Source organism: Sphaerodactylus townsendi, linkage group LG03 (assembly GCF_021028975.2).
Source record: "Sphaerodactylus townsendi isolate TG3544 linkage group LG03, MPM_Stown_v2.3, whole genome shotgun sequence".
Taxonomy (NCBI): Eukaryota; Metazoa; Chordata; class Lepidosauria; order Squamata; family Sphaerodactylidae; genus Sphaerodactylus; species Sphaerodactylus townsendi.
In genome coordinates, this window is record NC_059427.1 from 325,616 (window position 1) to 342,607 (window position 16,992).

Here is a 16,992-nt window from a genome sequence, read left to right on the forward strand (position 1 = left end):
TCAGAGCTGCCTCCCCTTGAGAAGACTTCATGTGGGGAATCCTCCTCGGACTTCTTCTTGACCTTCCAGAAAAAGGCCCACTGAAGGCAACTTTCCTGCCCCGTCTGCTGAACTCTGCCGGGTGGGCCCGTCTTTCGCCGCCCCGCCCCCCCCCCGCTCTCCTCTCCTGTCCTCTGACTCGTACGACCTTTGCTGCCCTTGATTTCCTGAGAAGCCTCCATTTCTTCCGCAACTGCTTGATCAGTCCCTGCTGATGCAGGCTGCCTTCCTCGATCCCAGGCGGGCACGCCTGTCGGCAGAGGGGTCACACAGCCCTGTCGGAGTGACATTCCAAAGTTGGGGTCCCTCCTGTGCCCTGACTCCCACAAGGGGCATCTGGCTGCGACAGAAACGGCTCCCCAACCAATGTCCACCTCACCAAGCTGAGTCTGGCAAAGGGCCTCACACCCACCCAGGCAGAAGACAACAAAGCCCGGTGCCGCCGTTGTTACCCAGCTGTGCCCCCCACGGGCCAACAAAACATTTCCAGTGGTCCGGCCTGGTCTCAGGACACCCTTGCGCCTCCCCCTTATTTCTCTCCACTGTATTTCTCTCCCAGCGCCCACCTTGCAGGGTTGTCGTTGACTCCAAAGGTCCAATTCCACAGCTGTTGTCTGGTGTTTTGTTTTCAGATTCGTGGGTGCAGCAGTAAAGGTGGGTGTCTTCAAGATGGGGAGGGGCCGGGGGTGTTTTGTGGTGAGGGAGGAAGGGATTGGAGCTGCTGTCTGCCTGCACCCATCCACTAGGCGACACTGCCAAGGGATCCTAGCAATCCTATCCCCACCCCACCCCCTTTCAGAGGCAAAGCTGGAAGTTGACTGGTGGCCCCGGCTGCCTCTTGGCTGCAAAGCATGGGATGAGTCCTGTTGGATGTGAGCTCCCTCTTTCCCTCTCTCAGTTTGTAATTGTTTTAAGAAGCCAGTGAGTAAAAAGATGATTTTGAAGCACTTTCCCGCAGGAGAAAACAAAGCCCCCCCCCCCCCTGAACTGGGGGAGGGAAGGGAGCTGACTTGGTTGCCAAAAACCTCTCCCTCCGTGTGGGGTTCTTGAAACCGGAGGGGTGAGGAGGAGGAAGGAGCTACAGGAAGGAGCTGGAAAGAGGAAGTCGTTTGTTGCCCTGAATTTTCAACCACCAGAAAGGTTGCTCGGTGTCATGAAATCTGATAAGCCCACTAGGTGTTTTTTGGGGGGAGGGGGATGGAATAAAGCTTTCTTGGCAGCTACAGGTAAGGCATGACACCTGGGGACTGCTTCCAAAGCGGGGGACGCCAGCTGGTGATTTCACTGCAGTTATTATGAGGTCTCTGCTCATAGATGGAAACAGAAGCCGTTCTTCCGCATCAGTAAGTTTCCAGGTGGTTTCCCAAACAGTCCATGTTGCAAGGCCTCTTGGCAAAGCGCATGAGCTTCTACCCCACTACCTGCCTCTTGTAGTAGGCCTGGCAGGATCTCCTCACCTGCATCACAAGATTTGGCTGCTCGGAAACCCCCCGCTACTGATCAGAAGTTCCAGGGGGGGCTTCTTTGTTGTATCCCTGGTTGGGCGAGACATGGCTGCCATCTCTAGCTCTCACAGCCCTGGCTTCACGGGATTGATGTGGTTTCCACTACTTCAGACACACTGGACACAACATTAACTCCGAGCCTTTTGCCAACAAAGAGCCACCTTCCTTCTTCTTCCCACTCATAACCCTTCACTCTGTTGTCTGTTCCCTTGCTAGGAATCTGTTAATCACCATTCTGTGGTCTGGTCCTGACCACTGAGCCTTCGGTTCCCTCTTCCGGCCTTTTCTCTCCTGGTTCCGCTTTTTAGGTCCTTTTAGGGTTGTAAGGCACGTGTCCAACCAACGATGCTTGGGTGCAGTTTGGGATCTGTTCCCTGGGATCTGGCCAGCAGTTTGGCCTTGGCTGTAGACCACCCACTTCAACATCTGGCTTGGGCTGGGACTTTGGCTGACTGGATCCGTCATTCTTCCTGGATGGTAGTGAGGGCTGCTGCTCCAGGCAGGGGCTGGAGAACTCACAGACGTGGACCCAGCTGGGCTCTCTCTCCTACCTGAGCCCCGTCACCTCCGGACTCTCGCCTCCATCTCCAAAATTTCCCCAAAACCGGGCTGGGAAGAAGAAGAAGAAGAAGAAGAAGAAGAAGAAGAAGAAGAAGAAGAAGAAGAAGAAGAAGAAGAAGAAGAAGAAGAAGAAGAAGAAGAAGAAGAAGAAGAAGAAGAGGAGGAGGAGGAGGAGGAGGAGGAGTTTGGATTTATATCCCCCTTTCTCTCCTAGGAGACTCAAAGGGGTTGGATAATCTCCTTGCTCTTCCCCCCTCACAACAAAAACCTTGTGACGTAGCTGAGAGAGCTCCTCAGAAACTGTGACTAGCCCAAAGTCACCCAGCTGGCAAGTGCAGAATTCCCCAGATAAGCTTCCCCCCCACAACTCAAGTGGCACAGAGCTGGGAATCAAACCCTCGTTCCTCTAGATAAGAGTGCTCCTGCTCTTAACCACTACGCCACTGCTGAAGGGGAATCCTTGTGGCAGGGAATAATTTCTTCTACTCCAGAAGGCTGATGAAGGTAACCGGTCATTTGCTCGGGAAGGGACACAGCCGACTGAGGCTACTTCCCCCCCCCCCCTTCCAAGGTCAAAGCCACGGATTGGGCCTTTCAAGCGGGCATCTCCTCCTTCCCTTCCAGCAGACATTCACCTGGTCAGGGTATTTTCCCCTATGCCCACGTTTTCCCCTCCTCAGGATCGACCTGCTTTCGGTTCTGTTATTCCCTTCGCTTTGTGAATGTTCACAAAAAAATTACTTCCCCACCCCACAGTGTAAAGATTTCCACAGGTTTTTAATTTACTAGCACAAGTCTGGAGAGCGAACGTGACCCTTGAGTGAAATTGACAAGCCTCAAACCACCCAAATTGACTGAAGTAGGGTTTTTTCCCTTGGATTTGTCAACATTTAGCCTGTTGCTTCCCCTCGATCCTGTCTAAATGTGTGTCTGTGTAACCCCCATGCTCAGAATGGGTTGACCCAGAAAGGGGTGGAGACTCAAAGCAGCAAGAGGCTGCAGAGCTCATGTAGTTTGGAGGAAACAAGGCTACCAGACTCGGACCTTGGTTTGTATAATAAGCCCTGAACACCTTGTTAAGGTAACTGCAATGTTGTTGGGAACTAGTGGGAAGGTAGTTGTTTATTTTTTTTGCTATGTTGTAAATGCTGGAGTTTATTGTTTCGGGGGGTTTTGTGTTTGTAACGGGTGAGAGTTCTCCTGGAAACCTTCATCATGTTGAACTCGCCTCAATTAAGCCCTTGGAGTCTCTGCTAGGAGCCGAACTCAATTTTGCAAAGAAGAATTGGACTTGGCAGTATCAGAAGACTGTAACTAGAAGGACTTGAAATGAAACCTGAACAGGACCTTGAAGTGTGATGTAAATGTTGATGTTTAAGAACATAAGAACATAAGAACAAGCCAGCTGGATCAGACCAGAGTCCATCTAGTCCAGCACTCTGCTACTCGCAGTGGCCCACCAGGTGCCTTTGGGAGCTCACATGCAGGATGTGAAAGCAATGGCCTTCTTCTTCTGCTGCTGCTCCCGATCACCTGGACTGTTAAGGCATTTGCAACCTCAGATCAAGGAGGATCAAGATTGGTAGCCATAAATCGACTTCTCCTCCATAAATCTGTCCAAGCCCTTTTTAAAGCTATCCAGTGGCAGCATATTCCAAATACCAATCACACATTGCGTGATGAAGTGTTTCCTTTTATTAGTCCTAATTCTTCCCCCCAGCATTTTCAATGGATGCCCCCTGGTTCTAGTATTGTGAGAAAGAGAAAAAAAATTCTCTCTGTCAACATTTTCTACCCCATGCATAATTTTATAGACTTCAATCATATCCCCCCTCAGCCATCTCCACTCCAAACTAAAGAGTTTGATGTTATATGTTAAGAAAGTAAACCATTTTGTTTACTTTTTTTAAATTTGTTGTTGCAAACTCATTCCAAGTTCTGCCCCACAGAACCCACAGATAGAGGTTACATGGGCACGTGCGCAGGGGCGTGCATTCCTAGCTTGATGGGTTTTCGGAACAATGTGCACTTTCTCTTCAATGGAAGATACAGGTTGTGACCAGTCTGGCACGGTGGTTCTTGCCTGTCAAGATTGATAGCATTTTAACTTACACGAATCGAAGAGGCAAAATAACGTCTACTCAGGGGCCGCCCTCTTTTCTTGAGGCCCTGAGCTTATTTTTTCTTAATTCTTACTCCGGGGCTGCTCCCTAGGAGGGTCCTGTTATGCAGTTTGACATATGACATTGTCACTGTATAAGTTACTGCAACTTGGAGGAACTTTCCAATTCTTTAGAAAGATTTTTTATTTATTTTGCCTACATAAACAACACATACAGGGGAAAAAAAAAGAAAAGAAAAAAACCCAAATCTAATATCCCCTCCCCCACTACAATAACAATAATATGACATATGACTGATATATGTAATAGAATAGAATAGAATAACTTTAATGTCATTGTGCGCACACATTGTGCCTTGTGCCCACACAACGAAAATACAAAACAACGAAAATACAAAACATCCTCTAATGAACATCTTCTGCAATCTGCAAACCCCAACTTACAGCCATGCCTGTTGTCTACGCCGCCGCCAAACGCTCTGCACATCGCCATGGAGTTTAACATATACAGCTAATGATAGAAGCTTTCTCTGAAGCCTAGTTGTCCTGGTTTTCATGATCCTGTATCTTCTGGCCAGATGGTAATAGTTCAAAAAAAGAATATGCAGGGGTGAGACGGGGTACTTCAGAATATGCTGAACTTTTTTTTTTAAGCAGCGGGAGTTATAAAGGTCTTCTAAAGAGGGAGAGAGGGCATCCAATAATTCTCTGGGTAGTAGTGATCACCCCATGGAGCTTTCCATTTCTCTTGCCACTGTGCAACCGGCAAACCATGCACAGATGCAGTATGTCAGGACACTCTATAGGGCACAGCGGTAGAAGGTCACCAGCAGTTTTTCATTCAGTTGTTGTTTTCTCAAAACTCTCAAATAATAAAAGTCTCAAATAATTCTTATGGCTACCAATCTTGATCCTCCTTGGATCTGAGGTTGCAAATGCCTTTAACAGACCAGGTGCTCAGGAGCAGCAGCAGCCGCAGAAGGCCATTGCTTTCACATCCTGCACGTGATCTCCCTGGCACCTGGTGGGCCACTTCGAGTAGTAGTGAGCTGGACTAGATGGACTCTGGTCTGACCAGCTGGCTTGTTCTTATGTTCTTATGTTCTTAATACAATCTCTGCTGGGCCTTCTTAACCACCACAGCAGTCTGAATGCCCCAGGTCAAATCCTCTCTAATCATAACACCCAGGAACCTAAAACTAACCACCTGCTCTACTTGATCCCCATTTATAACCAATGGACTGAATTATCAATTTGTTCTTTCTTGTAGTCTATTATCAGCTCCTTTGTCTTATTGGTATTTAGGACCAAATTATTGTCCCTGCACCACAAGAGCAACCGGTCCACCTCACCCTGGTAGGCAGACTCATCCCCTCCAGAGATAAGCCCCACCACCGTTCTATCATCTGCAAATTTAACAATGGTGCTTCCATGATAGACAGGGGTACAATCATACGTATAGAGGGCATACAATAAAGGACTCCAGCGACACAACTCCTGTATGCCTCCTATGTTGAGAGTGAGAACTGAGGAAACCTGATTGCCCAATCGAACCCTCTGGGAACGTCCAGACAAAAAGTCCCAAATCCACCGACAGATGGAACGTGAGAGTCCAAGATCCAACAATTTAGACACCAGTCTTTGTGGTAGGATTGTGTTAAATGCAGAACTAAAGTCCGCAAAGAGCATCCTCACGTCGTTCCCCCGTCGCTCCAGATAAGTCAAAGTAGTGTGGAGAGTGGTGGCTGTGGCGTCCTCGGCCGATCTATTAGTTCTATATGCAAACTGATATTGATCCAATGTACTTGGAAGGCAAGAGTTAATATGCTTATGGACTAGTTTTTCAAGGCACTTCATAAGGATGGGAGTGAGTGCCCCTGGTCTGCAGTCCTGAAGAGTGTCAGCAGGGAACTTCTTTGGCAGTGGTACAATGATGGGAGCCTTCAGACAAGATGCAACAGTGGACTGAGACAAGGACCGATTGAAAATCTCAGTAAAAACACCAGCCAGTCGGTCAGCACAGTCCTTTAGCACCCGACCAGAGATACCATCCGGTCCAGCAGCCTTCCCTGGATTCACAGCCCTCAAAACTTGCCGTTCCTCACACTCCTCCACAGTAAGGTGTGAGCTGCCCTCACCTAATGGCTGTATGTCCTCTCCCTTTTGGCAAACCTGCTTCAAAACGGGCCAAAAAAATGATTTAGCTCCTCTGCCAGCGAAGCCGCCCCATCAGCAGGACTGTCAGTCTTTCGTTTATACTTAGTAACCTGCTGTATCCCCTACACACCTGTTTTTCACATTATTGCTATGAAAATGACTCCTCAACCTTCCTCTTATAGCTCATCTTGGTTTCAGTTCTAATACCTCTCTTGAGACTGGTTTCCTCGCAGCGCTGTATGTTGCCTCATCACCTGACTTGAGTTATAATTATTCCTCTCCTACTAGAAGTCGCTGAGCCTCCCCTGTCGTCCAGGGTTCTTGGTTGGAGTAGATCCGGACACGCTTGTCCACAGTGTAACATTGTTCATACAGTATGTCATATAACTCCAGAACATGTGGTCTGTTTCTCCAGATCTGGATGATAGAAAACCTCCCAATTTGTTCTCTCAAAGCAATCTTGGTAGTCTCTGAGAGGCATCATCAGCTCCACGATTTCACAGCAAATCTTGTACATAGGCTTTGTGACCCGGCTTCCCAAGCCGAAGATATGTTGGTGCCAGAAACAGTTACATGATCTGACTGTCCCAAGTGTGGTAATTGTATGACCTTATAGCCATCCTTAATGTTAGTATACACTTTGTCCAATGTATTGGCTCCTCTAGTAGAACACTTAACATGCTGGTAGAATTTGGGGAGCACTGCTTTTAAGTTAGTGTGATTAAAGTCCCCCACGATGATATGCACAGCATCAGGATGTTTTTTCTGCTGATTTTCAATGATGTTGTACAAAACGCCCAAAGCTGTGGTAGTATTAGCATCAGGTGGTATGTATACTGCAGTGATGATAACCACACTAAACTCCCGTGGGAGATATATGGGTCTACATCTAACAGTCATACTCTCCAAATCCTTAGAGCAGTGGCCCCCTGTGATGCTTGCATTTGTGCACCAGCTATTACAGTGAAACCTCTGTTTCTCATTGCCTTCGGTTTTCACTGGTTTCAGTTTTCATTGATTTTTTCAGTGAGGAAAAATTTGCCCCCCGGTTTTCTCATCAATTTGCCCCGGTTTTCATCGATTTGCAGTAAGGTGCAGGAGGTTGTGGAGAAAAATCACCCGGACAAAGCTGCTGCTGCAGGCCGTGGTTCTGCAACTTGTTTAATGACAATGTCTTGCCCCAATGTCTTGGACCCTAACCCTAACCCTAACCCATGTCACAGACAAATCTTAAAAGAGTAAGGCCAGAAACAGACCTCTTGGGACAGCTTTCTGGTGCCACATTGGTCCACTGGCTCTGAAGCTGGTCCTAGTGTGTTATTGTTCGCTACTGTTTTCAGCATTAAACACTAAGTTTATTCACACAAAAATGTGTTTTTGGCATGTTTTTTGGAGTGCCTAGAACGGGATTAAATTGGATCTCACATTGATTCCTATGGAAAGCTCTGCCTCTGCTTTCATCGCTCTCAGTTTTCATCGATTCTTTTCGGACGGATGACCAACGTGTCCCAGGTTCCACTCGTAGATCTTTTCCTTTCTCTTTCCTTTGATGTTTACAGCTTAGGAACCTTCGTGAGATAACCTCGGCTGACCCCGGCCGGGATTACGCCCATGGGAAACTGGATGCGTCCATTAGCCCGTGGGGGTAAACAGCCAGATTCCTGGATTTTACCTTAAAGAAACCTTGGGTCTCCTAACCTCCAAAACATGGTTTGGGAAAACAGGAAACGCCTGTTGAGGAAGAACCGGCGTTCTCAATCAATAAATGCTACTGATCAAGAATCCAGAGTCCGTTTATTGGCTAAAGGTCCGAGACCGAACAGTGGATGTGTGTGTTGAACAGGAGTTAATGAGCAACAGTAATAACGGAACAGATACATTTACACACCATTAGTCCGTTATCCTAACTGCCGTTCGGAGCCCCTGCCCACGAATCCCCCAACCGAGTCTGAAGCGCTCAGCTGGTCTGGAGGGCAGGAATCTCGGCCAGCCAAGCACCCCCCACCGCCCCCGCCCCCGCCCCCAATTGGACCTGAGCAGAGAATTTAAACTATGTTGCAGTTGAGGTTGCTGAGAAAGCCACCCAGGGGCTGAGCGCAGAAGCCCCCCTCCCTGCCCCCGGTCAATGGGAGAAGAGCCCTTAGGGGCTGTGACAATGTCCTGACTGTTTCTGCCAAGGGGGGTGGAAAATTCTCACCCCATTTCTAGCTGATGAGTGTGTGGCTGCTAACCTTCTGATGCTGCTCTGGAGATCTCCCAAGAGTTACACGGCATCGACTTCCAGGCAACAGAAATCAGCCTTCTCCTAGCTGTGCATTAGAGGGGGGGGGGCGGGCCCTGTGGCAGCACACCACTGCTGAGGCCCCTTCCCCCTAACTCCTAACCCAAATCCTGCCCTCCCCACAATCTAACTCCTCCAAATCTCCAGGGCAAACCTGAGGGCAGTCAAGTCCTGGCGGAAGGAGGTCACGTTCTCATTTGCTGCCGGGCAGGGGGACTCTGTTTCCCCCAAATCACGAGAGCGGGACGCAGAAGAAGCCAAGTTGGGGGCCGGAGGGAGGAGGAGGGGAAACAGGAGTCCTTCTGTAATGTATTGTATTGTTTTAAGAGTCTGCAGCTGTTGCACTGTAATTGGTAATCAGTAAGTGTGTTATATTGAGCACAGCTGCAGAGTGATTTTAGGCTATGTGTGAGTAGCAGCTATGGAATAAAGTACTATGTTTTGTTCCTCCGACTCCTGTTTCTTGAGACATGACATATTGGCGACGAGGATGAACTTATGAAAGGTCTTGGAAGGTTTTTAGTGAAGCGTGGAATGTGAGTAAATTATGGCCTTTCAAGGGCAGCTGGAACAGTTTAATTTGGAGTTTCCTTTGAAGTGGCAGAGTTATGAGGCCCGATTGGAATTTTATCTTCTGGCAAATGGCATAACAGACCCAGAAAGGAAAAGAGCTGTGTTTTTGAGCCTCTGTGGTGAAGGGGTGTTTGACCTCGCCTTAGCATTGATAGCGCCAAGAGACTTATCAGCAACGCCACTTGTAGAGATATTGACTGCATTAAGGAACCATTTCATTCCCCAACCGTCAGAAATAGCCAGACGGAGTGTTTTTTACAAACGTGATCAGGAGGGGTCTGAAAGCATTGCAGATTATGTTGCAGCCTTACGACGGTTGGCACAACAATGCAATTTCTCCAATTTGGAAGAAATGTTAAGGGATCGTTTGGTCTGTGGCCTGAGAGAGGCATCATTGCAAAAGTTGCTGCTGGCAAAGACAGACTTGACTTTCCAAACGGCATACCAAGAAGCCATGAATTTTGAACTTGCTGCAGCCTCTACTCGGGAGGTGCGACAAGCCAGGAGCACACAGAGACTGCAAACAGCTGGCAGTGGGACTGTAGACCCTGGCAATGGTGAAATTCAGAGACTGCAGCATGGTGTAATGAAGATGGGGAGACCACCACAACAGAGAGGGAGGATGTCAACAGAGAAATGTTTGAGTTGTGGTGGGCCCCATGAGAGAGAAAGGTGTAAATTTAAAGAGGCACAATGTTTCTGTTGTAAACATTGGGGGCATATTGGGAGAGTGTGCAGAGAAAAAAGGCATCAAGGACCAAGAAGACATGTTCCCGGCTCATCTGCTACACACTCTGTGGATGCACCTTGCTGTCCCCATGTAGCTGGCTTGGCTGGCCAACCCCCACTTGAGCAGTGTGATGGTGTTCATGCAGCTGATGTAATTAACCACGTGCAACCCGAGATCCAGCATAAGTTGACGGTGACTGTGAGGATCCAGGATGTCCCTTGTGTGATGGAAGTGGATTCTGGGTCAGCATTCTCCATCGTTTCATGGGACACTTATAAGACATTTTGCCCACAGGATGATTTGGACATTAGATCTTGTGACTTACCACTTACGGATTATCAAGGACATAGAGTACCTGTGGTTGGCATGTGTAATGTGCATGTGAAATATCATATGTTTGATGGATGTTTGCAATTGTTAATAGTGGAAGGAAGGCGGACAAGCCTATTGGGGCTGGACTGGTTCGGGAGGTTGGGAATTGCAATTACTGGAATTCATGAGGTTAGCAAGTTAACATGGGAGGTGCTAGTGGAAGAATTTAAGAGTGTGTTTGCTGAGGGACTGGGGCAGTATAAGGGTCCACCTATATCATTGTATCTTGATCCTTCAGTACCCCCAATACGTCTAAAATCACGCCGTATTCCATTTGCTTTGCGCTCTAAAGTGGATGCAGAATTAGATCGGTTATTGGAACAGGGAATACTGGAACCAGTGGTAAATGCAAAATGGGAAACTCCAATTGTGACCCCCCTGAAGGCCAATGGGGATGTGCGCATTTGTGCTGATTATAAGTGCACAATTAACAAGGCATTGCAGAAACATCCGTACCCAGTGCCAGTTGTCAGTCAGTTGTTAGCAACATTGGCAGGGGGAAAGGTTTTTGCAAAATTAGATCTAGCGCAGGCATACCAACAGCTGGAAGTGGATGATGCCACTGCAGAAGCCCAGACGATAGTGACTCACAGGGGGGCATTCAGAGTAAAGCGGCTGCAATTTGGAGTGAGTGTAGCTCCTGGGATATTCCAGAGCTTGATGGAAGAAATATTAAGAAACTTGCCGGGAGTCATACCGTATTTTGATGATGTCTTGATAGTGGGTGCAACTGAGGAGGAACTGATGACACGGGTACGGAAAGTACTGCAGTGCTTCTCAGATGTAGGGTTGCGCGTCAAGCGTGAAAAATGTGTGTTTGGAGTAGCGCAAGTAGAGTTTTTGGGATACATGGTAGATGCAAGGGGAATCCACCCGACATCAGCAAAGGTGAAGGCCATCCAGGATGCCCCAGCACCACAGTCAAAGCAAGAGCTACAGGCATTTTTGGGATTGCTAAATTTTTACCATTCATTCTTAAAGCATAAGGCCACAGTGGCAGAGCCACTGCACCGTTTATTAGATAAGCGGGCAGTGTGGCAGTGGACAAGTCAGCATGAGAAGGCATTCCGAGATGTCAAAAGATTGTTGTCATCAGAAAGTGTATTGGTTCATTTTGATGAGAGGAAGCCATTAATTTTGACGTGCGATGCCTCCCCGTATGGAGTTGGAGCAGTGTTGAGCCATCAATTGGAGGATATGCGGGAAGCTCCAATTGCGTATTATTCTAGGACGTTGTCTACAACGGAGCGTAATTACGCGCAAATAGATAAGGAGGCATTAGCAATAGTGGCTGGGGTTAAGAAGTTTCATGATTACGTGTATGGGCGACCATTTGTGATTGTTACAGACCATAAGCCGCTGTTGGGATTATTTTCCTCAGAGCGCCAGACACCACAGATATTGTCCCCTAGAATGCTGCGGTGGGCAATGTTCCTGAATGCATATGATTATGTCTTGCAGCACCAGTCGGGAAAGAAAATTGGGCATGTAGATGCGTTGAGTCGCTTGCCAGTACAAAGGGAGGAGGAAGATCACTCCCCACTTTTGGAGGTTTTGATGTTGGAATCATTATCAGAGCCTCCAGTGCAAGCGGCAGAAATAGCAGAGAGGTCAGCTAAGGACCCAGTGCTTGCCCGAGTCTTGAATTGGGCATGGAAGGGTTGGCCATTGGGTAAGTTAGAGGAAAAATTCAGACCATTTGGAATGAGGCAGCACGAGATATCTGTCCACAAGGGGTGCTTACTGTGGGGAAATAGAGTAGTGATCCCAGCAGCTTTAAGGATTAGGGTGCTGGAGGCCTTGCATGTAGGGCACCCTGGAATAGTGAGAATGAAGGCATTGGCCCGTAGTTATGTGTGGTGGCCAAAGATGGATAGTGAAATAGAAGAATGGGTGGCCAGGTGCAGGGAGTGTCAGATAACGCGACCTGCCCCACCTCAGGCCCCTACCTATCAATGGGAGTCCACAAAAAGACCGTGGTCAAGGGTACATATTGATTTTGCAGGGCCTTTCCAAGGCCAGGTGTTTCTCATCGTAGTGGACTCATATTCCAAATGGCTAGAAGTAGTGCCAGTAATGTCAATGACATCACAAACAGTAATTAGGGCACTGCGTAAGTTATTTGCAACCCATGGCCTCCCGGATACGGTGGTATCGGATAATGGGACAGCGTTTGTATCCAAGGAGTTTAGAGTATTCCTGGCTAATGGTGTTATTCGCCAGGTTACCTCGGCCCCTTTTCATCCGGCTACGAATGGGCAGGCAGAAAGGATGGTGCGTACAACAAAGGATGCATTGCGGCGAATAGTAGAGGGGGATTGGCACCGTCGGTTGGCGAATTTTTTGTTAACACAGCACATAACACCGTGCACAGCCACCGGGAGGAGTCCTGCGGAGTTGCTAATGAATCGGAAACTTACGACGTTGCTGGACCGAATGCATCCCGATTCAGTTGATGATCGTCCACGAAAAGAAGATCAAGTGTTGAAAGCACCTCGGACATTTGATAGGGATGATACGGTGTATGTCCGAAATTATGGAGCAGGTCCGTGTTGGGTCCCAGCAGTTGTGAGGCAGCCAACAGGGCCCTTGTCTTATAGGGTGGAAACTGAAGAAGGGCGGGTGATCCGCAGACATGTTGACCAAGTAAGAAAGAGAGTGCCGGGTCCAATAGTAGATCAGGAACCCCAGGTCCTCGAGGAATCTAGGGCGTTAAGGGCGCAGATGGAGATGCAGGATAAGGAAACAGCAAATGGTCCAATTGTTTTGCAGAACCAGGAACAAACACAGACTCAGGAGCCAGAGCGGGAGCTGAGACGATCGCAGCGAAAGAGAATCCCACCAGATTATTACAGGAGTTAGGGGGAAGGGGTGTAATGTATTGTATTGTTTTAAGAGTCTGCAGCTGTTGCACTGTAATTGGTAATCAGTAAGTGTGTTATATTGAGCACAGCTGCAGAGTGATTTTAGGCTATGTGTGAGTAGCAGCTATGGAATAAAGTACTATGTTTTGTTCCTCCGACTCCTGTTTCTTGAGACATGACACTTCGTTCATCCATCTTCACCCCTGCAAAGGGGCCGATTGCTACGGAAATGCTTTTCCACCTGCAGAATCCTGGCACAGGAAGGGTTAACTGATGAGCGCTGTAGGGGGGAGAGAATGGGGGGAAAGCCACAGGTAAATTCCCAGGGAGGCTGAAATAATCTGCTAAGACCCCCCACACACACCCCCAGCCACACAGACCCCACCCACAACCGGAGAACAACAATGCTGTCCCCTCCCCCTCCCCGGGCCACTGCAGATCACTTCCGCAGACAACGTTCCAGGCCGGAGGGTTTTGCACCTAATCCTGTCCCAACTGCACCAGTTTCTAAGTTCGTCGTCTCCCTGAAGTCTCAGTGCAAAGAAGAAAGGCGGACTGGAAATAAAGACGGTGACTCACGTGCGGGAGGTTGGAGAGGAGTCGCTGCAAGAGAGAAATTGATGGCACTTCGTTAGTCAAATATTTCTACCCTGCTTTTCCTCTGGGCTGGAGGCAGCTGACAGAAATAGCTAAAGATCAAAAGAGCAGACCTCAACTCAGCATTACCCCCCTTCCCCCCCCCCCCCCATTGACATGCCAGCTATTCGTGTCCCCTCAAAAGTCCTGGCAAACAGGGAGGGCCTTTCGGTGCCTCCTGGAGATTTCCAAGGACCCCCCCCCCTCCTTCAGGGGGCCCTGTCCCACAAAACGGGGGCTGCAAGGGAGAAGGCGGGGGGGGGCTCTGGCCAATGCCAGGTGGGGACCCTGAGTGGAGGAACAGCCTGCAAGCTGGAAGCCAAATGACCATACTTGGGGCACAATAGTATTTGGGAGGAGGGGGCCCTTCACAAAGGTCTTGGGGTGGGGGAGGCAGGTTTGTTTCCTGCGGAGGGACCAAAGCACCCCCTCCCCCATCCGGACACACCATGGAAAACGGCTTCCCAGTTCTCTCCTCTGTGCCCTTCAATTGGTCATTCCCTCCCGGCCTGACCATCTAAGCCCCAATACCAAATCAGAGGCCACAGCTGGACTTCTTCCCAACCTAGTCTGGTCTCCTCTCAGTGGCAACGGATCTCTCTCTCTCCAGGGTCTCAGGGATTAAGAGAGGGGGGCTCTACCTGGTCCTTTTAGCTGAAGATGATGCCAGGAACCGAACGGGGACCCTCTGTGTGCCGTGATGATCCCCTCCCACCAATCCTCCCCTGTGATGGGCCTTCCGCTCTGGTCTCTGGAAGGTCTGAATGGGCCCCATTTTCCACTTGTGGGCCAAAATCATCTGGCATAATTGAGAAAACCTCTGCCTTTCTTGACAGGAGATTCCTTCCAGCCATCGTAATATTCGTTTAGTCTTTGAACTGGAGGGTGTTTTTGTCATATTTTGTACTTTGCTTTAAACTTCAATGAGAACAGCAGGCTATAAATAATTCTCCTCCTCCTCACTAACTGCATCCTGTCCTTTCATTATGTATTTATTTCGTGAGCTTCATCACCCTGATCTATCTTTCTTACTTACTTACTTACTTACTTACTTACTTACTTACTTACTTACTTACTTACTTACTTACTTACTTACTTACTTACTTACTTACTTACTTACTTACTTACTTACTTACTTACTTACTTACTTACTTACCGCCTTCTCCGAAGGCTCAGGGCGGTTTCCATCAACAATAAGTTTAAAACATCATATATATAATTTATCTAAAATACATAAAATATTAAACTATAGATGGCTTCAGCTCTTCTATTCCCCTTTTATGAACCCACGGGAGGCCAGATGTTCTTATGGCGGAGTTGACATCATCCCGGCTGGCCAAACGCCTGGCGGAACAGGTCCGTTTTACAGGCCCTGTGGAAACTTTGTAAGTCCCGCAGGGCCCTGATCTCACCTGGAAGCCTGTTCCACCAGGTAGGGGCCAGAGCCGTTGTAGAGGCCAGCCGGATCGCCTTGGGGCCAGGGATCACCAGTAGGTCCGCCTCCGATGAACGGAGGGGCCTAGAAGGGCGATATAGGGAGAGACGGTCCCTTAGATAAGCAGGGCCAAGGCCGCAAATGGCTTTAAAGGTCAATACCAAAACTTTAAACATGACCCGGTACTCGATTGGCAGCCAGTGCAGTTGGTACAGGACCGGAGTAATCCGGTCCCTTGCTGTTGCTCCAGAGAGGAGTCTGGCTGCCGCATTCTGCACGAGTTTCAATTTCCGGATCATGGCCAAAGGTAAGCCCGCGTAGAGCGAGTTACAGTAGTCTAATCTAGAGGTGACCGTGGCGTGGATCACTGGGACAATCACCGTTCCAGTCCAGGGAAGATGGGTCAGACCAGTGAGGGTCCGTCTAGCCCCCCCCCCCCCTGCATCCTGTTTCACACAGTGGCCACCTTGGGGCCTCTGAGGGCTATCAAAATGGGGACAGGCACTCTGAGGTTGACTGCCTCGGGATATGGAGGCTCCCTTCAGTCTCTATGGCTGGGACTCCTGGATGGTTCTCTCTGTCATGAATCTGTCTCACCCCCTTCCATCACCATCTGTGCTTGCAGACCTCGCTAAGTGCAGTGACAGGGAGTTCCACCTTTCACCAACTCACTGAGTAAAAAGAAGTTGCCCTGGACCTCTTTCCCAACAACTTCACTGGGTGCCCCTGAGTTCTACTGTCATGAAAGAGAAAACTCCCTTCCCGTCCACTCACTCCACTCCAGGCGATCTCGGGGTGCCTTTGCTCCAAAGACTTTTTTTCACACACTCTTCGGAAAACGGGAGGGGGGCTCTCTGTGGGGCAGGAAGGGGGCTGTGAAGGCCGGCTGCGGAAGAACTTGACCAGTGTGATGCTTCGATGCCTACCCAATGAACGCTACTGAACAATACCTCAGAGTTTGTTTATTGGCTTAAGGGTCCGAGACCGAACAGAAAAGTCCCAGACTGCCCAACATCCACTCACAGGGGAGGGGCTCCAACCCCCCCCCCCTCATCTTGACTGGCCCCAAGTGCCGAAAAAAGTATAAGTTTCCGGGTAACCCTGGGCAATTTGGGGTCTTTGTGCTGGCCTAGAAATGCAGGTCTCCAGACAGGCTGTGAAAAGAGTAGAGCCCCTCAAAGAAGGGAGACCTCTGTGGGGCAGGGACACCCCCACACACCCCCACACTCACCCCTTACCTTTCTTACTCTTCAGGTAGAGGTAGAGTCCGATAGCCACAAAGACCACCCCCAGCACGGCCCCCACGGCCCCCGCCCACACTTTGTTCTTGGCAGAGTCAGACGTCTGTGGCTCTGTGGAGAGAGAAGGAACCTCGCGTGAGAAAATGGGTCAGAGCAAATGGGACCTTTGAGCCCACAGATTTCGCAGGGAGGGTCTGGTCCACGGGTTGCACCCTTTTTGAGTCCACAGGGACCTTTCCACTTCTGACACGGGGTGAGGGCGGAACAACTCAGTGGCTGCCACGGGAGACAGAGCCACAGACTTTCTATAAACAAGTGGCAGGCTGTGAGAAAGAGGCACCGGTGGGACACATGCTAACCCCTTCACTATGCCCGGACAAGGGCTTCATCACAGACTAGAGAGGGGGAAACCCCCAGTCTCTCACCCCACAGGACGGTGATGGGCTCCTTCCGGCTGCTGTGCTCCACCTGGCAGG

At 49.2% G+C, this 16,992-nt stretch overlaps 1 protein-coding gene across 1 annotated transcript in view; it reads right to left on the reverse strand.

The window, feature by feature from the left end:
• Nucleotides 1-5,876: 5,876 nt before the first annotated feature.
• Nucleotides 5,877-16,992, reverse strand: part of LOC125429375 (class II histocompatibility antigen, B-L beta chain-like) — a 52,560-nt gene continuing 41,444 nt past the window's right edge. The window contains 6 exon segments of the mRNA XM_048490445.1: nt 5,877-6,010; nt 8,876-8,965; nt 13,387-13,484; nt 13,784-13,807; nt 16,507-16,627; nt 16,942-16,984. Of these exon segments, the coding sequence (XP_048346402.1) occupies nt 8,898-8,965; nt 13,387-13,484; nt 13,784-13,807; nt 16,507-16,627; nt 16,942-16,984 (354 nt within the window). The 3' untranslated portion in view covers nt 5,877-6,010; nt 8,876-8,897.